Source organism: Leptopilina boulardi, unplaced genomic scaffold (assembly GCF_019393585.1).
Source record: "Leptopilina boulardi isolate dan_hultmark-lab unplaced genomic scaffold, ZJU_Lbou_2.1 LbouV2_122, whole genome shotgun sequence".
Taxonomy (NCBI): domain Eukaryota; kingdom Metazoa; phylum Arthropoda; class Insecta; order Hymenoptera; family Figitidae; genus Leptopilina; species Leptopilina boulardi.
Window position 1 is genome coordinate 1,677,193 of NW_026137666.1, and position 26,872 is coordinate 1,704,064.

At 28.4% G+C, this 26,872-nt stretch overlaps 2 protein-coding genes across 2 annotated transcripts; one reads left to right on the forward strand and one right to left on the reverse strand.

Annotated features, from left to right (window-relative positions):
- The first annotated feature begins 131 nt into the window (after positions 1-131).
- On the forward strand, positions 132-11,002 carry LOC127286824 (uncharacterized). The gene is made up of 2 exons (XM_051313430.1): positions 132-343; positions 10,611-11,002. Exon 2 carries the CDS (start codon positions 10,613-10,615, stop codon positions 10,943-10,945), a length of 333 nt encoding a protein of 110 aa, XP_051169387.1. The 5' UTR covers positions 132-343; positions 10,611-10,612; the 3' UTR covers positions 10,946-11,002.
- Positions 11,003-13,520: 2,518 nt separating this feature from the next.
- On the reverse strand, positions 13,521-23,236 carry LOC127286788 (TM2 domain-containing protein CG10795). Its single transcript, XM_051313372.1, has 3 exons — positions 22,887-23,236; positions 14,737-14,818; positions 13,521-14,665 (listed from the first exon to the last, which is right to left on the reverse strand). The coding sequence occupies exons 1-3, from the start codon at positions 23,086-23,088 to the stop codon at positions 14,389-14,391; spliced, it is 561 nt and encodes a 186-aa protein (XP_051169329.1). The 5' UTR covers positions 23,089-23,236; the 3' UTR covers positions 13,521-14,388.
- Between the last annotated feature and the right edge of the window lie 3,636 nt (positions 23,237-26,872).

The following is a 26,872-nucleotide window of genomic DNA, read 5'->3' on the forward strand; positions in this document are numbered from 1 at the left end:
AATATTTTATTGAGATACTCCTTTTTTATAACCCATAATTTCAATTTTTAAATTCAGAAAGTGTTTTTACGTCTTTTTAAAATTGTCTTTAAACCAACTTTTGCAATTTGAAAGTTATTTTTCCCACGCTAGTGACATTTTCTGGGTATATGTGTACACACAATATACATAATTGTATGTATGCCTGTGTTATAACCTTAAATTCAAAGCAATGTAGTTAGCTTTTAGTAGTTGAAGGTACTCGTGAAATAACTTAATTTCTCAAAGATATTTAGAAATTTCATATTGATTTGGTTGCATCTATATACGTATTTACTCAGCGAAACATCACAGTAACTCATTGGTATGTATTACATTTTATATTTCGTAGCTCCTAAGTGAAAAGTTATTATATTCACAAAAACTGATAGAAAAAATGTTTTTCGTCTTAAATATTTTCTTATTTATTTAAAGCAATGTCAAAATAAAGTATTTTAATGATATAATGTTAATTTAGCATTCAATGAACATTAAAATCATTTAAATTTCCATATTTTGTCAACACTTTAACTGTCATTTTGAATAAGCATAATATATTTTCTTTTCATTTTCGTGAATGTATAGGTATAGTGTGTGCTCTCAAGAATAAGTTTTCATCAGTATTAGGACGATATTTTCTTTATTTTTTAAAACGATGTGCCTATTTTGATAATTAAGAATGAATTCGGATGATTATTTCACCAATAAACTTTTTCTTTATAGAAAATAAATGATCTTGGAAAAAGTAAAATTGAAAAAAAATAATTCAGTTTTACCTTTTACCCATGAAAGAAAGCACTTTTCATTATTTAACAAACTAGCAGCTGTTAAATGAAGTGCATATTTCACACTCCGCTAAAAATAATAATTTACATATAGGGCATTATTGTAGGGGAGTGTCCCCGGTTGTACGGCAGGTTTCGTTTTTTATCCATAACCTTTAATTGGATCATCCAATTTTGATTGTTGAGGTTCCATTTTAAAGCTAGTGTAAATACCTAACTTTTGCTTAAGTAAATAGATTTTTTCATTTTAAAACAAGAATTATGAAAGCATTTCAAACGGTAGTGTTTTCGAACCAAATAAAATTTGAGTCTGGTTGTGCATCGATTAATTCTTTAAGGAGGGTGGTGGGTCAACATAACCTCAAAAACCTGTCCAAACTAAAAAATTGTTTTTAACGCAAACAAAAATATAATAAATATTAATTTCAAACAATTTTAGAAGATCTAGATTTACTCCTTTCGAAAAAATTATTTTTTTCCAAAATATTTTGTCAATAATTATTTTTTTAATATTTAGTTTTTTTTCTTTTAAATCAGACAAAAATTGCAATTTTTAACCAATTTTTATAAACAAAAGCTCATTTTACTAAGTGAAACATTCTCTACAATTGTTACCTTTTTTATATTGTAATAAGTATGTTCTAAAAAGGTTATTTAATAAATAAAATTTTAATTGTTTATAACTTTTTAAGAATATACTTATTACAATATAAAAAAGGTAACAATTGTAGAGAATGTTTCACTGAGTAAAATGAGCTTTTGTTTATAAAAATTGGTTAAAAATTGCAATTTTTATCTGATTTAAAAGGAAAAAAAACTAACTGTTAAAAAAATAATTTTTTTCGAAAGGAGTAAATCTAGATCTTCTAAAATTGTTTGAAATTAATATTTATTATATTTTTGTTTGCATTAAAAACAATTTTTTAGTTTGGACAGGTTTTTGAGGTTATGTTGACCCGCCACCCTCCTTAAAGTTAAGTTAAATTAATTGTTTTGTATTTCACAAGATTAATCGATTAATTTTTAATATTGAATATTATTTATTGACTTAAATCTTTATGAGGCAGCAAAGTGTTCAAGAAATGAGCATAAAACAAATATAAATCTATGAGGAAACATTTTACTATGTAAATAAACTCTAAAAGTTAACCTCAACTTTGTAGTTAATGAAAATTTCTATATAAAAAATTTAGAATCAGTAACTTCATTTACTTAAAAATTTCTTTCTATGATTACAACTCCTTTATTTTTGTCAAAATTTTAAAAATATGATAAGAACCTTTTTTACGCCAAAGATATTCAAGTTCAATAAAAAAAATTTTAATTAAAAAATGTAAATTTTTTAAATAGTTTATTTATTAATTAATGTTTAGTTTTAATATTTAAATATATCCCGACTGAAAATTCTCATGTAGCATCTTATATAGGATCTTACATAAATTCATATATTAAAATCCACATAAAATCCTATGTGTCGTGTAAGAAACTATATAGGATCTTATGAAAAATTATAAAGGAAATTGAGACATGATTTGAAGTGGGATTCGATGTTAATTCTTATAAACGTATTCTTAAGTATTAAATTATGTAAATTCCTATGTGAAATCCTACAATTTTTTCTGGTTCCATTTTTTCCTTCAATTTCTTATGTCAATTTCCTTCCTGTTTTCTCATTAAAAAACATACTAAAATTCATTGCTCAATCCTTAACCAGAAATTTTCCTATATCAAATCATACATCAAATCTTTTTTCGATTCTTGAATAAAAAATTATTACAAAAAATCTGATCTTAAATAGGATCCTATATAGGATCTCATGTAAGAATTCATCATACAGGAATATATATAAAAATCCATGTAAAATCTTATGTATGATCTTATATGGGTGATTCTCCAGAAACGGGTCACTTTTGAATAAGGAATTTTTTTTTCAAAATTATTTAAAAATACATGTTTATTGCATCCTTTTTATTAATTATGATTGGAACAAGTGATTCTAATAAATATTTGAGCTTAAAAATCGTTTTTAATGTAATTTTAACGATAAATATGTATTGTAGTACTTTCAGCGCAATAGCGTAGCAAGGGCGGCCGGGGCCCCAGGCACCATTGTTTTTGCGCAGACATGTAATTAAATTTTTAATATTTAATTTTTCGAGAACAAAACAATAATTTCTTTGCAAAAATTAATTGTTTTGTAGAAATTTATCTCGGCTTTTTTTTATAAAAATAGAGAAAAAAAATTAAGTTTCTTAAACGCAAGGGAACTGAAAAGCTGAATGACGGCCCTGTAGTTGAGTGTCGTTTCTGCTCGCGCGAAACTTGCGCATGCTCAATAAAATTTCGGGGGCCGGAGTTGAGAGAGCTGGAGTTGAGAAACAAATGAAAAACATTAATTACTTTGTTAATTAAGGACTAAATAAAAAATCCTTTAGGGATTTTATACAATTTTATTACTTTTATCGATACTATAGGTTGAAATTCAAAATTATTTTGAAAAACGATTGTTTTAAACAGGTTCGGAGTTGAGACATAATAAAAATACGCAAATTGTATTGTTTAATAATATAAATTTAAAAGTTAATTAGTTAATTAGTACCGTTGATTTTTATTCAATTGGGATTTTTACACATATTTATCAAAAAATTGCTTTAGTTGCAATGAAAATAACAAGCAAAACCTCGAAAAACTAGTCAAATTCTCAACTCCGGATCCAGAAAAAAATTTACGAAGAAACATTATAAATAAACATTTTTTTATTTAAATGGACGAAAAATTAAAAACCCTTTTAGGGAATAACAGTTTTTCAGCAATACTTTAAAATGACTATAATGACAAATTTTATTTTTTTAATTTTAATGTCAAAAATCTTATTCAAAAATAGCAAAATCCATGTGTGGAACGAGCAAAAGTATATTTTTAGCATATTTCAGATGACAAAATAAATTTTGGGAAGTAAAATATCATTATATTGATAATGAGTTTATTAAAGATCATTAAAATGAAGAAATTAAAAAAAAATAAACCAATTCTAGATAATATTTATTAACTAATTAATCAAAGAATCAAAAGTGACCTGTTTCTGGAGAATCACCCATATAGGATCCTACATAAAATCCTATATAGGATCCAACATAGGATCTCATGTAAGAATTAATCATATAGGAATTTATGTGGAATGTCATGTGTGGATTTCACTGTTTTATTTGTCCATCTAAGATACCAAGTCGGAAATTATATCAGAAATTATGTAGGAAATTATATAGGAAATTATATGGGAAATTCCAATATAGATGTAGATCATCATAGTTCCACTCTTACGCCGCCAGATGGTGATAATTTTTTTTCTCACAGTTGAGATCAGTCTTGAATACTATAAAAGCTGAGACTCTAACTCAGAAGGTGTATTGCAAAGCACAATTTCTTTTCTTTTCAGATGAATTGCAGTAATATTATTTGATTTTTAATTAAATAATTTTTAATTTTTATAAACTTTTTTTTTATAAATTTTTATATGATTTCTTATGTTCAAATCAATCATACATATGATCCCACGTGAGGATTTTTAATATGATTTCATGGCAGATTTTTTGTAATAATTTTTTATTCAAGAATCGAAAAAAGATTTGATGTATGATTTGATATAGGAAAATTTCTGGTTAAGGATTGAGCAATGAATTTTAGTATGTTTTTTAATGAGAAAACACGAAGGAAATTGACATAAGAAATTGAAGGAAAAAATGGAACCAGAAAAAATTGTAGGATTTCACATAGGAATTTACATAATTTAATACTTAAGAATACGTTTATAAGAATTAACATCGAATCCCACTTCAAATCATGTCTCAATTTCCTTTATAATTTTTCATAAGATCCTATATAGTTTCTTACATAACACATAGGATTTTATGTGGATTTTAATATATGAATTTATGTAAGATCCTATATAAGATCCTACATGAGAATTTTCAGTAGGAATGCGCAATCAGATTTTGTTCTAATAAAAATATTTTTACAAACTTTGGAACCTCATTAAAAAAAACTCTGAAATTTTAAAGATGGCATCTGTTTTTATTTTTAAGCAATAAATTATCAAAGTTGAAATTACATTGTCGCTGCGCCGCTGAGCAACTATCTGACACTGAAAGGCAGCGCGGACTTAGCGTAAGATAGTTGCTACCGGCGCAACGACAATGTACTTTCAACTTTGACAATTTATTGCTTAAAAATAAAAGCAGATGCCATCTTTAAAATTTCAGGGTTTTATTTTAATGATGTTCCAAAGTTTGAAAATATATTTTTATTAGAACTAAATCTGATTGCACACATATTTAAATATTAAAAATAAACATTAATTAATAAATAAATTATTCAAAAAATATATTTTTTGATTAATCTTCAATGTCTTTAGCGTAAAAAAGATTATCATAATTTTGAAAAATAAAAGAGTTTTAATCAAGTGAAAAAAAATGTCATGAAATTTGCAATGCTAATATTTTGAAAAATATTAACAATATCTAATTCATATTTGGTACAGTTAATTAAGACCTAAAATACTACTTATAACCAAAAAATAAAAAAATCTTAGACATGATCCTTAACTCTCCCGCGATATTACAAATATGTGAAACTCGACGATTTTGTGAGTTCATTACCCATAATATTAATGTAAAAATTTTATTTCCTTTAATAATATTAAATATTAAAAGTAAGAGGTTTACGATGTGATTTTGTAACCTTAAATGTTTCAATTTTTTAAAGAAGAGCAATTCCATGGGATATGATCACAAGAATTTTTGATGATTGGAGCAATTTTATTGAAACCTTGTGAATATGTTCCTTTATTTGTACAGAATGAAAGCCCACAAACAATTTTTCAAAATTTTCAAAATTTTTTGAGATATCTAATTAAAAATTTATGTCATTTTTTTAAAAAACCATGTAACTTTTTTTCTTGTTATCCAAATGAGATCAATTTTTTTTTCAAATTTCTCACAAAAAGATGTTTTTTTAAGAAAAAAATAGTTCATAAAAAAAATTTTTTTTTGCCCGCAAAAAAGTCAAAAAAAAATTTTAAATTAATTTTTTGAAAAACTACCTTTTCGATTTCAAAAATTTTTTTTGTACTTATTGCCTATGATATTAAGAATAACTTCTCAAATTTTAATAATGGGACAGCAAGAACTTTGCGAGAAAAAAATTAAAACGTCCCGTGCGGCGCGACGGGACGCGCGTATCTTAGTTTTCCCGTCCATTATATAGTATGCAAATATCTCGAAAAGTACGAATTGTCGTAAAAAATGTTCAAGACAAAAGTTGTTCCAAACAAAAAGATATACACCTTTAAAAAAAATTGGGCCGGGGCCTAATGTTGGGCCATACAATGAAAAAAGTGATTTTCTTAAGTAAGACCACTAATTTTCAGTATCAAATTCGTAATGCCTATGAAATTCTGCGTTCAGACATGTTTTAATTTTTTTCTTGCAAAGTTCTTGCTGTCCCATTATGAAAATTAGAGAATTTATTCTTAACATCATAAGCAATAAGTAGAAACAATAATTTTTGAAATCGAAGAGGTAGTTTTTTCAAAAATTGAATTCAAAAATTTTTTTTGACTTTTTTCCGGGCAAAAAAAATTTTTTTTTTATGAACTATTTTTTTCTTAAAATAGCATCTTTTTGTGTGAAATTTGAAAAAAATTGATCTCATTTGGATAACAAGAAAAAAAGTTACATGGTTTTTTTTAAAAACATGACAAATTTTTAATTAGAGATATCTCAAAAAATTTTGAAAATTGTGAAAAATTGTTTGTTGGCTTTCATTCTGTACAAATAAAGGAACATATTCACAAGGTTTCAATAAAATTGCTCCAATCATCAAAAATTCTTGTGATCACATCCCATGGAATTGATCAGAACTAAATTCTTGAAATACTATAATTAAACAGTTGATTTTGAAACTTACGAAAAACATAAATCCTTTAAAAAAATTTGACGAAGGTGTTTTGCTTATGACGCTAAAGTTACCAACGTTGATTCAACGAAACAACGAACGAATTTTTCGCTTTCAGATTAGTTTTAAAGCCAAGAACCAATATTTTTTAATTGAAACTTCTTTATTTTGGTCCCAAATACATCCTTAAACACTAAAAATTCACAACCAAGGCGGGGAAATATTCAATCTTAGGAAAACAAAAATTCTTTTCGTCGATTCAACGTTGGTAACTTCAGTGTCATTTTTGCTTCGTTTAGGAAATATAAAATTTTCAAATTTATTGATTAAAATAGTTATTTATATCGCTTGAAGTTAACTGACCAATTTCACAATGCTTCATTTTTATTCAAATGGAACAGAAATTGATCAGTTAACTTCAAGTCTTATAAATAATCTTTTAAATAAAAAATTTGAAAATTTTATATTTTCTAAACGAAGCAAAACATTCGTCAAATTTTATAATAGAAGATAAATAATATTATTAAAAAATAATGAGCAAAATCTCACATTTTTTTCCAAGTCCCACAAAACAGTTACAACTAAAAAAAATGTGAATTTTTTTTGAGAACACATTTTCCAAAATCACTTTTGGTAAGTTCCAATATTTAATGTTGAATATTTTTTCAATAATTTAGTTTTTTAAAAAATTGAAACATTTAAGGTTAGAAAATCACATCGTGAACCTACTACTTTAAATAATTAATATTATTAAAAGAAATAAAATTTTTACATTAATATTATGGGTAACGAACTCAGAAAATAGTCGAGTTTCGCACTTATATTACAACTAGTTTTTAGTAAATATAGCCAGAACGATTTTCAGACGAAAGTCAGTGGCCTGATATAAATACTTTTATTTGAATCTTGTAGTGTGTATCGCTTCAAGTATTACGATCATTTGCAAATTTTGTACACGGATGTTTTCTGTTATTTAAATTACAATAGTTTTTGTAAAACATGAAGCACACTGATTAATTGGATTAATTGAAAATTCGATGTATTATAAAATCTGCTACACAAAATTTCTGCTAAATAAAAATTCGATAACTAGGGTTCCGTATCCTTATAGCAAGAGTACGTATACGAAACCCTATTACATTTCCTGCTCTAGAAGGAGAACTATTCGACTAGAATAGTTATGCGTAGAATCTATTAAAAGTATATGAAAAATATAATTGGAATTCATTATCAAGACGATTTTAAAGAAAAACACCATTTTTTGGCCCCTTTGACTAAATTTTTTATAACTCAGTAAAAAGGTGTATTTTTATATCTAGAGATTAGAAATCTAGAGATTACACGTTCTTGATTGAAATTGATTTAAACTGCTTTTTTAAAAAATGTGGTTCTCACCTTTAACTTTAACAATTTTTTGCAAAAAAAAAGTTTTAATTCTGAATTTTGGTATATTTTTATGTGATAATTCAGTTAAAAATATGAAAAACATGATTGGAATTATTTATTAAGGCAATTTTAACCCTTAATAATCTTTTTTAAAAAATTGAATAATTATTTAATTATTTTTTGTATTTTAATGTTTATCATGTACTTAAAAAAATTTTAAACAAAAGTTTTGATGCTTAGAATGTATTTTTGCAAAAAGATTGATTAAAATATTTATATAATAAGAAAAAAATTATTTGAAAAAATACAATTTTCTTTCTCTGATAAAGTTAAATTTTTAGCATACAAATTTTTTTTGTCGAAAAATGTTGTTTCGAATTTTTGAGCAAATGGTCTAAAAAAATTGCGTGGATATTTTTTAAAATTCTTGTGTTCGATTTATTTAGATATTTTGTTAACAAGAAGCGGTGACATACACCGAAAAAACGATATTCTAATTTTAAGAATATTCGAGACTTAAATAGGCGCCACGAATATATTCTTAAATTAAGAATAGAATCTTCTTATATTAAGAATATTTTCTTAGAATCACTTTTTTAGAATATAATCTTAAAATAAGTATATTTTCTTCTTGTATCAAGAAATATACTTTTAGCAGTTTTAAGAATACTATAAACTTAATTTAAAAATAGTAAATACTTAATTTTAAACCAAAATATACATAATTTGAAATAAAGAAAAAGTACAGCATTTTTATTTTAAAAATATTACTTTTATTAAAGTTTTCAAAAAAGAACACAATTTTAATACTTAAAGACAATGTTAACCAATTGTCGAACATTTTTTTCAATTTGGGATCACAAAAACTTAAATTACGTAGATAAGATTAAGAAACGCAATAATATTTTTTTTATAAATTTTTAAACTTTATTATTAAATTATTAAAGATTAACTCATCTAGCGAGTTTTTCCGCAGCCAGGCAGTAACTTCTTCCATTTTTCACTATGATTGTCAAAAAAAAAACACCGACGCGCACGACGACTAGTTAGTCAATGGCGACGCGAACAAGCTAGCAGCACGTCAATTCTAGCGCATATTCTTGTTTTAAGAAGAAGATTTAGTACATAGAAAATATTCTTAAAGTTAGAATCTGCTTAAGAATATTATTAAGAATATTTATGTAAGAATATAACATTCTTAAAACTAGAATATTTTAAGAATATTTTTTAAGAAAATAATAATCTTAAAACTAGAATACCGTTTTTTCGGTGTACATACAACCGGACATTTATTCCTCATGTTAAAATATACTTATATCAGTTACAAATTTTCTAAAATAATGGATTTTAAGAAGTTCTAAAATTGCTTATTTCTGGTTAAAATCTTAAATTTAAATAAAATTCAATTTAAATGAAATTCTATACAAATTGAAAAAAAATGTCATCCGCTGTCGGATTCATTCATTGACGTTGATTTGGCGCACTTACGGCAACGAATTTTAGTTATGTACCTTGTACAGCAATGTTCGCAATGTTTTCATGCTTATGACAACGCAGGGTCCACTGGACCAGCTTCCTGTTTGTCCTGTTTGTAGAATTTCTAGGATTAACTCCTTTTTTCATAAAGATTCAAAGAAATTAAAAAATAGATACTCTGGCTTGCTTGCCCAAGGGTTAAGGAAAAATGTCATTTTTTAGCGAAATTCTATATCCACCTTCCACGTCTAGCTTAGTCCCTTCGACCGAATTTTCTGTAACTTGGTAGAAAGGTATATTTTTATGTAGAGATTATTTTTTAATTTTAAAATGTTATGGTTAATTTTACATATGTGAAAATTAAGTTAATAAAGTAACACTCTGTATCACCGAAGAAAATTATTAAAAATGTGCCTTTTTTACACCGAATTAACCATATCCCCCCTTAGCAAAACAAAATTTTTGGTCTAATAATTTCATAAACTAATTTTCATCACCAAAGGATAGAAGAAAATGATGTTAAATGGGAAATATAATTTTTATAAATTCGGCCGATCACTGTAAAAAGAAAGGTATTAATTTAATACCGACTTCAGGTACGAAATTGTCATTTGGTTCTATTTTGATACCTAAAATCGGTACTGTTTTAGTACTTTGTTTTTACAGTGACCCCTTTGGCAAATATTGTTAAACAACTTCTGCTGCGATGATGGCATAAAAGTCATACCGACAATGCATGCTGTTGCATACTAACATAGTAAGAAAGCTTCTTGTGCAATATTTGCTAGTTACTGATGGTAAAAAGTGTCGAAATTTTGTTCAGTACATGCAATGTTATGCAATAACACTGCAGGACAATATTTCGGCAATAACCAGTTGAAAAATCATGTATTGTACAGGTTATATGGTACAAAGTTAAACCAGAAAGTTTATGGGTATGTAATTAAAATTTTTAAATTCTTAAAAACTAATTATGATTTTCTCATTTTTTAGAAATGCCAAAAGAAAACACCATAACATCTATTAACTGCAAGGATGAAATATCATCAAATTTAATAGGAGAATCATCAACTGCTGGAAAGTCTGAAGATGAATCTGTTGTCACGGATGCAGTTCACGAGCGCTTTAAAGAAATACACGTCTTTTGCAATGACTGTAAAATCAAAGTAATTGGAAACGATATAGAAATTAAGAAACATTTCAATGCTCTACATCCGTCCGACGAATTATGCGTCTACTGCAATAAAAAAGTTTACAGATATTACAGTTTAAATAGCCAAGAAAATACAAAAGAACGAGGATTTGTTTTTCACGAATGTAATGAGTGAAATTTAATTTTAAGTTTTTAGATAGTACAGTAATAAAATATTTTTTTAATTTTGTAATTGCTATTGTATTATTGCTTTCTCATAATTTGAAATTCATGGATCCACCCGGTTGGAAATTCATGTGCATGAACATACACTTAATCATGTGTAAGTTATTATAGTTCATGGAACTTTTAATAATTTGATAAAATGATTATTCGACTTTGTGGAATTCGATCTTTAGAGATTTACGACAAAGTATGGCGACTAGATTGCGCAAATGTAAGTTGAGTGCAATACGTTAGCCCAGGGTTGTAGGCAGACATAATGAATTATGTTATTTTTAACAATTATTACACTGAAAAAACGTTGGGCGAGAGGTTGGCTTTTTATGTTCAACCGTTGGGTTAAAAGTAGGCGAACCACTCACTTTCGTTTTGGGCGAATGTGTCTCCCAATTTAGGAGAACGGTTCGACTTTGGTGGTGCAAATTTAGGCCCAAAGGTGTCGATCACATGCTTACCCTATTATTGGCATAGATGTCGCGCTTTAGTTTCTAGTTTCCAAATTTCCTATGTATGTACTGCGGCATATATATTTATACGCGTGTTTCGTCGAATAATGTGTTTTTGTGATAAGTTATAAATGATTATGGATTTGTTTTTAAACCAAAATAACTTTTTCCATTTACGTGAACTATTCTATACATAAACATCATAGACTTTTATGTCTACCGCTAACCTATAAATTGCATGTTTAGTTTTTCTAAATACAAATAAAAAAATAATATCAAGTTTTTAAGCACGTTTATATGTATCCAAATTATTTGTCTATTTTTTTATTTATACTTTTAATTATCAGACTTGTATGCACACCTAACCTATAAATTGCAAGTTTACTTTTTCTAAATATAAATTAAAAATAATAAAAATAAACTATTTAAATTGATTTATTAAAATATTTTAATTATTATTTAACATTAGTATTTTGATATTGATATTAATATATTCAAATTGATATTTCATTTTTAAAATTTATCTATTTATATTAATATGGAAGAAGTTAACAATCTATCTATTTAATACAAACCCTACCGAAAGAGTGGTACTGGAATGGTACTGAATCGGATTGGCTTGAGTTCCACTTCAGTACCACTACCTGATAATCCATAAGAAGACATTTTTAAAGTACTTTAACAATAGTTTTAAAGGTATATAAGATCAACAAACCGTCTCTCATGATATACGTGTAAAACAGCAAAAAAAACAATAGTTTGTAGAAAATTTCTGTTAAGTTTGGAAATTATATTGCAATCCCTCCTTGAACAATAGATCCCTAGGTCCTTTGTTGAAGGATTAAAATTTTAACCCGAGTTTTATTGCTTAAAAAATTTGTAATTTTAATAACTCAACTTTAAAAAATATATATTCAGATTCGTTAATATTTCCAGATTATGAATATCTAAAATTTACCATAAAATAATTACATTTAAAAAAGTTATAATTTATCTCGTATACCTTAAGTTTGATAAAAAAATGGACATCATTTTTGAATTTAGCTGACAAAGGAAATATCATATGCATAATAATGTATGAAAATAATATAAATCCATGAAAAACAAATATAATATTGAAATAAATATAAAGTTTTAGTTTAAACATATTGAAAAAGCTAGTCGCTTTTCACTTTTATGAGGGTATTAACGGTAACTCGACCCTTTTCGCAGGTAAATTTCCCAGTTCCATTTCAGTACCAAAATGCACCAAATTAGTACTGAGTTGGTACTGAGATCTCAGTTCCAATTTCCCAGTACCAATCCAGTACCACCCTTCCGGTAGGGAAAACTTTAATTGTGATGTAAGATTTCAGTTTTAATGTTAAAATATGCATAATTCACAATGTGTATAAGTACAGTAATGCTAAATTACATATACTCATGAATCGTTTCCTTTTTTAAATCAAATTCCATCCCAAATCTTGGAAAAGCATTTCTACTTTGTTTTGGGCAAACGTGTCGCCCAAATATGGTTTAGATGTTCACAAGAACGAAAGTAGCGCCGCTCTACCACTGGCAAGGCAACTGTTCGTCTAATTTTTTCTCAGTGTACCTAATTGGACTGAATTTTTGAATCACAAACCTAAAAAGCCATACGGCAGCTCTGCCGCACAGAGTAAAAAGATAAATAAATGCTACATTTTTATTGAAAATGTGTTTTCGATATCGTTGGATTTTCTCAGCATGTCAATGTCAATGCAACATAATTCTTATTAGGAAAAAATGGAATGTGAATTTAACAAAAGAGATCGGGCAAAATAATTCTTTTTCAATACTCAGTGTGAGACAATGCTATCTCAAAGTGACTCGCATGATTAAACCCCAAATTTCATTTGACATAAAATCTTTTAACGTAAAATTTATTTGATATAAATCTTATATGACATAATTTTCATATGATATTAAATTAAATAAATGACATAAATTTCATTTGACATAAATGTCATTTAACATAAAACTTAATTGGCATAAACTTCATCTGACATATGTTAAATGAAGTATTATATAATACTTACTTCACATAATTTTAAATTAACATAATTATACATTGACATAAAATTTATTTGACATAATTCTTATTTTACATAAAATTCATATAACATAAATTCAATTTGATGTAAATTTTATTTGATATAAATTTCATTTGACCTAAAGTTCATTTAATATAAATCTCATTTGACATAAAATTCATTTTATGTCAAAAAAGTTGCTTCGTCTGTCCTTTTCCCACACATAGAAGCTTATATGTAAGACAAGGATAGCCAATAGTGGTGTGCAAAAAGCTCGAAACTCGATCGAGATTATGGCGAAAAAATTCTCAGATGTAGTTGTACTTTTTTTCTGTGTAGAAGGGGGTAATGTATTTTAAATGGCACGTATGCCCCTCTACGGTTCAGTCTTCATTCAAAATATTGGCAATAGGTCTTATAAAAATATTTAGCATCAAATAATAATAATTATTATTGTTAAAAATTTTATGAACCGATTGTATATATTTTGATAGAACTTTTTTCAAGGCTTTTTACGGTTTTTCTATACTTTATAGATATTATTGAGGCATGTAAATTATGCGGACATTTATTCTAAATGTTTAAAGAACAGTCAACAAATTTTTTATGTTGATGTAATAAGTAGTTTAGAAACGGTAGAACTTTGAAAAGTGCACAAGGTCTCACAGATCTAGAGTGTATATCGTGTTTAAATAAATAGGTGTGTGTTTCGAGGATTAGTTAAAGACGTTTTTCTTAAAATGACCTTCTTAAAATCGGTGATCTTTATATTGATCAAGAACTAAACCGATATTATTAAAGGAAATACAAATTTTAATATAATTATAAATAAATGTTGTATTTTGATAAATAAACTTTGTTTATATATTCACATACATACGCATATTTTAAAAAAAAGTTTACCAGTCTTGCTGTGGTAAACGATATGTAAAATTATTACTTCTAATTACAGTTACTCCTGCTCCAAAATATGACATTACATAATGCGATCCGTCCGCTGGTTTAACAGACTGAGTTGCTATTAATATAATATCACAAAATTGACCCAGAAATAAAAAACCTAATGTACACAATTTTAATAACCCTAGTGCCGGATATCCAAGATAAAATCTGTCCACTCCGAACATGCCAAGAAATATTGAAAGTAGAAGGGATGTCTCAAAAGAGTATCCATTTCTGTAAAAAAATAATTCAATTAGTTATAATTAGTTCACCTTCTTTTATCAAGTTCTTATTTTTATACTTACGTCCACTTACAAGGAATGGTCTTTTTAAAAGTGTTGTTTTCTGATTCGGAACAAATAAGTCCATCTGCTGCTAAACATAAAACTGAAAAAAGTAATTTTCTTAAGTTTTTTTCTTTGACCGTACAGCAACGCCTTAATTCTAAAAAATACATTTTTTGGTATATGCAGGGGCGTAAGCAGAAAAAAAATTTCATGAGGGGGTTTATAAAGATAAGTCAGAGGTATGTATACTCAGAGGAAGAAAGAGGGCGTTAACCCCCCAGAAAAAACCCGTATTTCTATTCCCTACAGTTGATTGTCCAGAATATTCGGTAGACAGAATTTTCTTAAACCAAATTTTAATTTCTTCAATTTTTTTTATGTTAAAATGTACAGTGGGGTCAAAAATTTTCAGTACATTTCGATGGATTACTTGAAAATACTCGTTTCACTTTAAATAAAAATATCTCTGCAAAAACTGCAGTTAAAGCTGTCAAATAGAGATCATTTGAAAGTTTATTAAGAGGAGGAAATCGTGAAAAAATTTTTTTTACAATTTTTGTTTTTTGCTTTAAAAATTAGTTTACTATTTGTAGAATATGATCGTACATTATTAATCTATAATTTGAAGTATGAATGACTATAGTATACGTTAGTGTAGCACTTCAAATGCTACCAAATGCAATTAACGATGCGCACGAGATCGCTCTATTCTTTCGCTTTCTTATCAATATAATTTTATTAATTGTCATTAGCAAGCACCATAAGCAAGTGATAGTAAATGGTGGTTTTAGTGCAATAATTATTTTCGAACACATAACGTTTTCAGGGCAATAGTTAAAACACTACTTAATTGTATCGAAAACTTTAAACGCGTTTTTCTCAAAACGTGTTTTTTCGCGCACCGTGCAATGCAGCTCAGACAATTTTTAACCGATTTTCATAAAACTTACCAGAAATCTGATTTAACTTGCTATTTCATGACGAGCTGCTTTTTTTAAAAAAAATTTTAAATAATTTTTTTTGTAGGGTCAGTTGGTGTAAATGGGGACAAGAGGTTTTGGAGCTTAATTTACAATTTTATAATTAAGTTCAACGTCAATATTTTAACCTCAGATCACCTGCAAGAGGTTTTGAGTATTGCCAAGCTTTTATCTGGACAATTGGCAGCAAGATAAAAAAAAGTTATCGCTCAATGCATAAAAACTTGAAAATCAAAGTCAAACAGTTTCAGTATTTTGTCTCGCATTTCAAAAAAACAGACTTAAAAATCACACCAAATTTTTTTCTTATTCCTTATGAAAAATATGCTGTCCTCAATTTACACCCAATTTTATGAAATTTTCTAAATTTTGGGGTGAATGGGGACAGTCAGTTTCATGCGTTTAAACCTTATCTAAATTTTTTTCTGTTGCTTAAAGTAATCCTGCGAATGTAAATAACAACTTAAAAAAAATAAACCCGCAAATATTACCTTTTAAAGGAAAAAACTTACGTAAGTTGTAAAAAATAGCGATTTTGTCCCCATTTACCTCAACTGACCCTATATTGTTTATAAAAAAAATTGATTTTTTTAAAATGGTCCCAAAATTTCAAAAAATTTTTTTTTTAATTTTCTGTTTGTCATGCAAAGCGTATTGGTGTATTTTAACGATAAAAATTTTATTTTTTGATTTTGGTTGAGATTTGAGACCAGTATGCTGCACGGCGCAAAACCAAAGATACTTTTTTGTAAAGAAAATCTTGAAAAAGTGCATTTTCACGAGTTCCCCTTTTAAATTTTGAGTCGAATGGACTAAACTACAACGATTTTAATTATATAAATATAAAATTAGAGGTTTTAACTTTCCTGTTTTTTTTTTAATAATTATGTAACTTTAACTCTAATTAAACTTTTTCAAAAAAGGAATTTTTCCGTTTTCAGAATATTTTTGATTAAAATTAACACCAAAGAAAAAAATGTATGCATATAAATTTATACTATTTCAAACCAGAGCACTAGCAAAAGAAGATCACGCGTAGTGCACTTTTGAAATACAATTTACTTTATTAAAAGTACTCTAAATTTAAAATGCTATTAATGCTTTTGAAAGAAAATTTTTTAAGCTTTAAAACAATACTAAGCTTTTTGTCATGGTGTATTTTGTATTTAAAAACTTCAAATCCATATATCTCGAAATATGTCGACTTTATGTAATTTTGATAAAAATTATATATAAAGAAAGCTTAGATTCTCAAGTTTCTACGACCTAAATATGAGCAATTCCATGGGATGTGATCACAAGAATTTTTGATGATTGGAGCAATTTTATTGAAACCTTGTGAATATGTTCCTTTATTTGTACAGAATGAAAGCCCACAAACAATTTTTCAAAATTTTCAAAATTTTTTGAGATATCTCTAATTAAAAATTTATGTCATTTTTTTAAAAAACCATGTAACTTTTTTTCTTGTTATTCAAATGAGATCAATTTTTTTTTCAAATTTCTCACAAAAAGATGTTTTTTTAAGAAAAAAATAGTTCATAAAAAAAAATTTTTTTTGCCCGCAAAAAAGTCAAAAAAAAATTTTAAATTAATTTTTTGAAAAACTACCTTTTCGATTTCAAAAATTTTTTTTGTACTTATTGCCTATGATATTAAGAATAACTTCTTAAATTTTCATAATGGGACAGTAAGAACTTTACGAGAAAAAAATTAAAACGTCCCGTGCGGCGCGACGGGACGCGCGTATCTTAGTTTTCCCGTCCATTGTATGAATACCCGGATCAAATAAGTCGACCGACGCTCGGACGAACGCTCTATTACCAGTCAAGTAGCAGTGACAGCCTGTGGGCGGCTCACTGCTACCCGACTACAATTAGAGCGTGCGTCCGAGCGTCGGTCGAGTTATTTGATCCGGGTATTCATATAGTATGGAAACTTGCAAATATCTCGAAAAGTACGAATTGTCGTAAAAAATGTTCAAGACAAAAGTTGTTCCAAACAAAAAGATCTACTTATTTGAGACCAAAAAATTGGGCCGGGGCCCACAATGAAAAAAGTGGTTTTCTTAAATAAAACCACTAATTTTCAGTATCAAATTCGTAATCCCTATGAAATTCTGCGTTCAGACATGTTGTATAAGTGCCCAAAATATTGGTCCCAATGTCTGGGATTGGGCTCAACATTTTTTGACAAACAAATAAATAAATTTAAAAAAATCCTATCTTAGGGGTTTTTGGGGTCACAGGTTTAGAAATTCGAAGCTAATTTTCAAATTTGGCACAGAGCCAAATGTAAGATTCCACGGCCCAATGTGAGACCCACAGTAAACAAATTATTTTTCTTAAATAAAACCCACTAATTTCCAGTATCCATTTCGTAATCGTTATGAAATTCTGGGTTAAGACTTGTAGTACAAATGCCAAAAATATTGGGCCAAATGTCTGGGATTGGGCCCAATATTTTTGGAATTTGTACCACAAGTCTAAGCCCAGAATTTCATAACGATTCCGAAATGGAGGGAAACTAATTTTTTTACTGTGGGTCTCACATTGGGCCCCCAAGATAGGATTTTTTTAAATTTATTTATTTGTTTGTCAAAAAATGTTGAGCCCAATCCCAGACATTGGGACCAATATTTTGGGCACTTATACAACATGTCTGAACGCAGAATTTCATAGGGATTACGAATTTGATACTGAAAATTAGTGGCTTTATATAGGAAAACCACTTTTTTCATTGTATGGCCCAACATTGGGCCCCTGCCCAATTTTTTGGTCTCAAATAAGTAGATCTTTTTGTTTGGAACAACTTTTGTCTTGAACATTTTTTACGACAATTCGTACTTTTCGAGATATTTGCAAGTTTCCATACTATATAATGGACGGGAAAACTAAGATACGCGCGTCCCGTCGCGCCGCACGGGACGTTTTAATTTTTTTCTCGTAAATATCATTATTCTTAATATCATAGGCAATAAGTAGAAAAAAAAATTTTTGAAATCGAAGAGGTAGTTTTTTCAAAAAATTAATTTAAAAATTTTTTTGACTTTTTCCGGGAAAAAAAATTTTTTTTTATGAACTATTTTTTTCTTAAAAAAGCATCTTTTTGTGAGAAATTTGAAAAAAAATTGATCTCACTTGGATAACAAGAAAAAAAGTTACATGGTTTTTTAAAAAAATGACAAATTTTTAATTAGAGATATCTCAAAAAATGTTGAAAATTTTAAAAAATTGTTTGTGGGCTTTCATTCTGTACAAATAGAGGAACATATTCACAAGTTTTCAATAAAATTGCTCCAATCATCAAAAATTCTTGTGATCACATCCCATGGAATTGCTCTATAGGCTTTTCAGTGATTTCGGAGAAAAAAAAATTAATTACTTATTGATTGAAGTAAATTAAATAATTAATTAATTTATCATAATTCTTCCACAAATCAACTAAATAGTCACTAATTTAGTTGCAATATTTTACTTCAAATCCAACTTGAGTGAAATCTGATCAATTTCGCAAGTTTGCTGGAAGCTTTCAATGTCCCACCCTTTGCAAACTTGCACTGCAAGCTTGAAGCAAGTTTGCAGAAAGTCTTCTGCAAGTCTACTGCAAGTTTGATGCAAGCTTTCTGCAAGTTTTTTGTACACGGAGAAAGTTTGTTCCGAGAGTTTTACTGAACTTAGTTCGGTAAAATTGGGATATAACAGCAGAACGGTAATTTTTCAAGAATTAGTACAGTAAAATGAATTTCATAAAACTGTAATGCAAAAGGCATAAAATATTAAAACACATATATTAGTGTCTCAAGTTCAGTTCAGGAAACCGTAAGGTACTGGCAGTACATAAACTAGAACAATAGCTAAGAATATTAAGGTCCGTTTTTGATAAATCAGAATTGAAATTTCATAAATTATTTAAATTATTAATGAAGAGTTCGGTAAAACTTCAGGCAGAAATATAAAAAATAAATATTACCATTACTGGAAATCTCAATTCATCTACTTTAATGATTCTCTGATGGTTTACAATTTGATACTCACATATAGGAATTGAAACAGTACATCATGTTAACCTTACACCTAATACACGCAACACATTTTTATTTAACGTAATACATACTAAAAGCATACATATAAAATAACGCAATACATATAATCGCTCGCTTTACATTGTTTCAGAAGGTTTGACCTGTCCTTATATATTAACCAGGATTTTAGTTTACCGCTTGTGAGAAACGTTTATAATTTCTTGTAGACTAATAATCAACATAATCTACGTATACGTTATCGTAATATAAACCAATGTTTAATGATTCAAATTTTTCATATATTTACAGTACTAGCTTGTAATAAATTAAAATATCATATCAAGTTTTAACTATAATCACTACAAAAAATAAAAAAAATATTTTGGAAAATTCCTTTTGTGCAACTATATCCCAACTTTCAGTTAAAATTCAGTAAAATATCCGGAACAAATTTTCTCCGTGCAAGTTTGCTGCAAGCAAGCTGGAAACTATTATTTATTTATTATTCAATTTATTAATTAATTAATTATTAATTTAATAATTTTAGATACGAATTCCCTTTAATATGTATTTGGGACTATAGCTGGAAGGTAAAAAAATGTACTGCGCAGCCCTATACGTTAAGAATTGAACTGCGCATCGTTTGTTAGTTTTGCAAAATATACGGTTGCATTTGCAAACTTGCAAAAAACTTTCAGCAAACTTACACTGCAAGCTTGCTGCAAGTTTGCAAAGGGTGGAACATTGCAAGCTTGCAGCAAACTTGCAATGCAAGTCGGTTGGAAGTTGGCAGCAGACTTGCGTGCTATCTGGGAAGTGTTTTTCAGATTTTTGAAATGTAAAAAAAGAAAAAAATTTGTTTTTTGTTATTTTTTTAAAAAATAAAATTTATAAAGTAATTTTTTCTCTCTTTAAAGTGTACCCAATAAAGATATGAAGGGTGCGCTGTAAGAAAGCGTTAAAAGCAAATATTTGATACGTTAGTTTTGCATGATATTTAACTGAATGCTTTATCGTATAATATACGCTTGAACGAGTAAGAAAATCTTGTTTGGACAAAGTTTCTGATAATTGTAAACAATCTTTTATTGTAAATTAATATCAATAGTTAATATTTAGCTCCAAAAGCACCCTTTATATATAAACGTATTTTTCATTACTTTTAAACTTTTCTTGAAAAAATTGTTAAAATTAGGCCTGTTTTTGACGTTCTAGAGTGGTTTAACCTTATAAAGAATTTCTTTTATTTAAAAAAATTATTTGACCCTGAAAAATTAAATTTTTTTTAAATTTCAGATCTTTCCATGATTTCTAAAAACTTTTTAAAATTCCATACCTTTAACCGGAAAAAATTGACACCACAAAACAAGTTAAACTTTCATAGTTCAACCTCTTACACAATTTTTATTATTCCCCATTGTAATTTTCTTTAAATTTAATAATATACGACAATTTTAGACACTAAATACCAGAAAAAAATTGGCAATTTGAAAAACAATGTAAATATAAATGGGTTAAAATTTTCCTCATCCCTCCTCTTAATGCTTGTAAACAATCGAAATTGTGAAGAAAGTTTCATTCAGAAAACATCAAAAACTTTAAAAACAATTATTATTTATGGATAAATTAACAAATTAAAAAAAAACATTGGAAAAGAGCATTTTTTGAATATCTAATTGAAAATTAAACATAAAACTTCTGCGTTTAAATAATTTTTTTCAGATTTAGATAGTTTTTAGAAAAAATTTTTAATTTAAAGAATTTTTTTAACCTGAAACCTCGTTCGACTGCATTGTTTGGAAGCATCGTTCATTCGAAATAATTAGACCCTTACAAATAAAATTCGAAGAAAAGCAGCGGCTTACAAAGACCATAAATACCATCAAAAACACGTAAGTGAGGTTTCAGTGTATTTTAAAAAATTATTAAAACCTGAAAAACTTAAAAAAAATTTAGGGCCTTTTTCATAATCTTTATGATTTCTGAAAAAATCTTTAAAATTCCGTACTTTTTTCATGATTTCCAAATTGTGTATACGAACCCTGTTTTGAAAACATTTTTGAAATTTTATAAACAAATTTAGCTTTGATATTTTTCTGTTTATAATAAAAATCCCTTATTTGCATCTTTTTAACCTCAAAAGTTATATACAAACTTAAATTATATGATATTTTATAAGTATTGTCAATTAAGGTTACCATAAGAATAAATTTATTATTTTCCCTGATATTAAAGAATTTCATTGAATTTAATGATTTTAATAGAAATTTAATAATTTTAAGTTAGAAAAATTTTATTTCTGTTTTTACCAGAACAAGTAACGATTCCTTAATTAAGGAGGGTGGCGGGTCAACATATCCTCAAAAACCTGTCAAAACTAAAAAATTGTTTTTAATGCAAACAAAAATATAATAAATATTAATTTCAAACAATTTTAGAAGATCTAGATTTACTCCTTTCGAAAAAAATTATTTTTTTCCAAAATATTTTGTCAATAATTATTTTTTTTTTCTTTTAAATCAGTCAAAAATTGCAATTTTTAACCAATTTTTATAAACAAAAGCTCATTTTACTAAGTGAAACATTCTCTACAATTGTTACCTTTTTATATTGTAATAAGTATGTTCTTAAAAAGTTATTTAATAAATAAAATTTTAATTGTTGATAACTTTTTAAGAACATACTTATTATAATATAAAAAAGGTATCAGTTGTAGAGAATGTTTCACTGAGTAGAATGAGCTTTTGTTTATGAAAATTGGTTAAAAATTGCAATTTTTATCTGACTTAAAAGAAAAAAAATACCTGTTAAAAAAATAATTTTTTTCGAAAGGAGTAAATCTAGATCTCCTAAATTGTTTGACATTAATATTTATTATATTTTTGTTTGCGTTAAAAACAATTTTTTAGTTTGGACAGGTTTTTGAGGTTATGTTGACCCACCACCCTCCTTAATGAAATCGTGATGAATTTCAAACAGGAATGAGCATGAAAAATTGTATCATTTTCACATAACAATAGATAATGAAAATTACTCTTACTGTTTTTAGACTTTATTCGATTTCGAAATTCAGTATTCAATTAATTTTTAAAAAAGTCATTAACATTTTCAAAACATATTTTTTTTCATCTTTCTGATCCAAAAAGGAAAATTATATTTGGTACCTTTTGCTTTATTTTCTTTCGTGCATCCTTCTAATTGTTGTGTCTTCACATCAATAAAATCATAATAAGGATGAGGGCAGATATACTGACCCAATCGTAAGTTATTACAATCTATTTTGTACGTGTTATCAATTGCGTCAGTTAAAGAAACAAAAATAACTATAATTATACTATACAATTGTGTACTTAAAGTTATAGCCATTTATAGCCTACTTTCAAAAAGTCATAGCAAAAGAAAAAATTAATACTAATGAATTTTATCTTTTTCATCAAGAAATTCTGTTATAAAAACAAATGTGAAGGCGCTTGTATACCACACCAATCCCGTTTACTTGCGTCGTGTACAATTGGAGTAAAAGAAACGTAAATATCTTTTATCTCTTTTACTCCAATGGTACACGACAGAAGTGGTATCATCGGGATGGGTGAGGTATACAAGCGCCTTTAAGGCCTTTCTCCAATGGGTGCCTAAAGGCCTTTCTCCAATGGAACCTAAACTTTTGCGTTGCGTGACTGACGCGTTGATTTTAGCATTGGTTGCCAATAGCAACCGACGCAATGCATACGCAACGCAAGAGTTTAGGATCCTATTAAGGCCTTTCTCCAATAGGATCCTAAACTCTTGCGTTGCGTATGCATTGCGTCGGTTGCTATTGGCAACCAATGCTAAAATCAACGCGTCAGTCACGCAACGCAAAAGTTTAGGTTCCTATTGGAGAAAGGCCTTTGGAGAAAGGCCTTAAATGTTTGCGTGGCGTTACTGACGCGTTGGTTCGCAAGCACAGTGACGTCATCAAAGCATTGATACCAATAGCGAACAAAAAGTTTGGTTTCTGATTTTAAAGGTACGGTCACACGACTTTTGGAAAAACCATTCATGTCTTTCTCTCTCCTAAGACAGAGGCATAAGATTGTCTCACTCTGCATTTTCTTACATTTCCCAAAGACGGAAAATGCAGAGTGAGACAAACTTATGCGTCTGTAATAGGAGAGAGAAAGACAAGAATGGTTTTTCCAAAAGTCGTGTGACCGTACCCTAAGACACTGAATTTTTGAAATTGTAAATATTAAATAATTAAAATTATTAAAAGCTGTCGAGAAACATTTGCATTTAAAATTGTAAAGTTAGAAAACAGGGATAAGAGAAACATAAACCAAACTTTTTGTTCGCGATTGGCATCAATGCTTTGATGACGTCACTGCGCTTGCGAACCAACGCGACGTGTACGCAAGGCTTGTTCCTAGGGTCCCATTGGAGACGTTCCATAAAGGCGCATTCAGACCTCTCGGCTGCCTGCCTGCCTGCTGTAGTTACCATGGTAACATGATAAGAGTGAGTGAAGCAGAAAATTTAAATTTTTCGTCTGTTTCACTCACTCCCATTATGTTACCATGGCAACTGCAGCAGGCAGGCAGTCGAGAGGTCTGAATGCGCCTTAAAGCAGCGTCTACAATAGGCTAGTTGCAGAATGGAGCAAAACACAGACACCACGCATCGCAATGTTGAGCAAATGGGGCTGCGTTGCGTTTGCGTTTTGCTCCATTCTGGAACTAGCCCTAAGCAAATGGGGCTGCGTTGCGTTTGGCTCTATTCTGGAACCTACGGAAGCCTGTACGGCTCACGAGCGTCTCGGACGCAAGTGGCGGTGTTTCGTACCACAAGTAGCACGAAGTCCGTCCAACTTGTGGCAAGTTCGTTAGTTCGTGCCACTTGTGGAAAGTGGATTTTTTGAAGGGTCATTCACAAATATGACAATTCCGTTGGATCCTGTTGCTATCTATTTCGTCAGTGCTTTTCATTTCAAGTATAATTTCATCCGGGCAAGTCCGTTAATGTTTTTGAATAAAAATGAATTTGTTATTTTTTAATTGAAAATATATGTAAAAGATTACATTTCAGTGTAAACAAATGATATTGACATCTTTATTAATCTTAAATATTCATAAAAATATACTTTTGATTTAAAAAAATAAAATCCTCTTCATGTATTTTAAATTAAAAAATGACAACATAACCAAAAAATCTTATTTTTATTCTAAACTAAGAAAAATTAAAAAAATAAGAAAAAACTTCCGCTTAATTCTTAGTGGAATCCGTAGTTTATTAATATGTATATTTACATTTGGAAGGAGTATTTATGTGTGAACTATAAAAAGTTTGTTCGATGACATTTACTAATATGCTAATATTACTAATATCTTATAAAATTCATTTCTTCTTTTTCACATGAAATTGAAATGAAAAGCACTGACGAAATAGATAGCAACAGGATCCAACGGAATTGTCATATTTGTGAATGATCCTTCAAAAAATCCACTTTCCACAAGTAGAACGGAGTCTGTCCAACAAGTGGCACGAACTAACGAACTTGCCACAAGTTGGACGGACTTCGTGCCACTTGTGGTACGAAACACCGCCACTTGCGCCCGAGACGCTCGTGAGTCGACAGGCTTCCGTAGAAACCAACTTATGCTCATTTCATATTTAGCATACAGAACATCGATGTTTCAATGTTCCTAAGGTGCTTTTATACCTCAAATTTCGATCAGATGAACATTATTTCTGGACCGTGAAAATGCGTGAAAAGTCATTTTCACTGCGGGTATTTTTGAATTGTTTTAAACAAAAAATGTTTTTTTAAGAAATATGATATTAAATAATTGTTTTAATATGTAAGAACACTTTAAAATAGTTATAGAAAGATGATTTAATTGAAAAATTTAGCAAATTTTGCTTTAAAACGTTTTCTGCTACAAGAAAGTGTAAAATGACGATGTTTGTGAAATGGTTTGTACAGTTAAAAAGAACCGACATAACATAAACAATACTCTGAGAGACACTCACAAGGAAGAAGCACTGTACAAACCATTTCACAAACATCGTCATTTTACACTTTCTTGTAGCAGAAAACGTTTTAAAGCAAAATTTGCTAAATTTTTCAATTAAATCATCTTTCTATAACTATTTTAAAGTGTTCTTACATATTAAAACAATTATTTAATATCATATTTCTTAAAAAAACATTTTTTGTTTAAAACAATTCAAAAATACCCGCCGTGAAAATGACTTTTCACGCATTTTCACAGTCCAGAAATAATGTTCAACTGATCGAAATTTGAGGTATAGAAACACCTTTATCGTAAAGAACACAAAAGTTGCTTCGATGGTTCGACGGCTCGGTGGTTTGATAAATCCATTCATCTTTAAATTATAAGATGAAATTTGTTGTATTTAAATAATCTATTTGTGTAATAATTGCAATGAATTTTTTAATATTAATATAACAATAATTAATATTAAAGTAAATGAATAAATATAAATTTATATACAGGGTGTTCAAAAAGTTGCAAGTTTCCATACTTTTTAAACATCCTGTATATATTTAAACATAACCTTATATAAAAATGAATATATATCTCAAATTATTCAACGTAAGAAATATTTCAACTTATAATGATTTCTTAATGAGCAATGTCGAACCACCGAGCCATCGAACCAACTTGTGTGTTCTTTAAGGCCTAAGCAGAATAGATTCTTGAACGGAAACGTAAGAATGGGTGAGAGAAGAATAAAGATATTTGCTATCCTTCTTTTAAGGCCTTTCTCCAATAGGAACCTAAACTTTTGCGTTGCGTGACTGACGCGTTGATTTTAGCATTGGTTGCCAATAGCAACCGACGCAATGCATACGCAACGCAAGAGTTTAGGATCCTATTGGAGAAAGGCCTTAACACATTCTTACGTTTCCGTTTACGATTGCGTTCCCGTTCAAGAATCTATTCTGCTTAGGCCTTTACGACAAGATATTGAAACATCGATGTTCTGTATGCTATATATGAAACGAGGATAAGTTGGTTTCACCTCGTTACAAGGTGGCGCGTAGAAGCTTCCGTAAAAGCTTCCGAAAACTGAGCGAGCGGTCCGCTATTCCGTCACGCTTCCCATATTCAACTATATCAATATAAATAAAAAACGTAACGCAAAT

Coding starts and splice junctions, on each gene's coding strand:
- LOC127286824 (XM_051313430.1), top strand. CDS start 10,613: ATGCCAAAAGAAAACACCATAACATCTATTAACTGCAAGGATGAAATA.
- LOC127286788 (XM_051313372.1), bottom strand. CDS start 23,088: ATGGCTATAACTTTAAGTACACAATTGTATAGTATAATTATAGTTATT. Junction 14,819..22,886: donor GAAAGAAAATAAAGCAAAAG/GTACCAAATATA, acceptor TACTTTTTTCAG/TTTTATGTTTAGCAGCAGAT. Junction 14,666..14,736: donor ACCATTCCTTGTAAGTGGAC/GTAAGTATAAAA, acceptor ATTTTTTTACAG/AAATGGATACTCTTTTGAGA.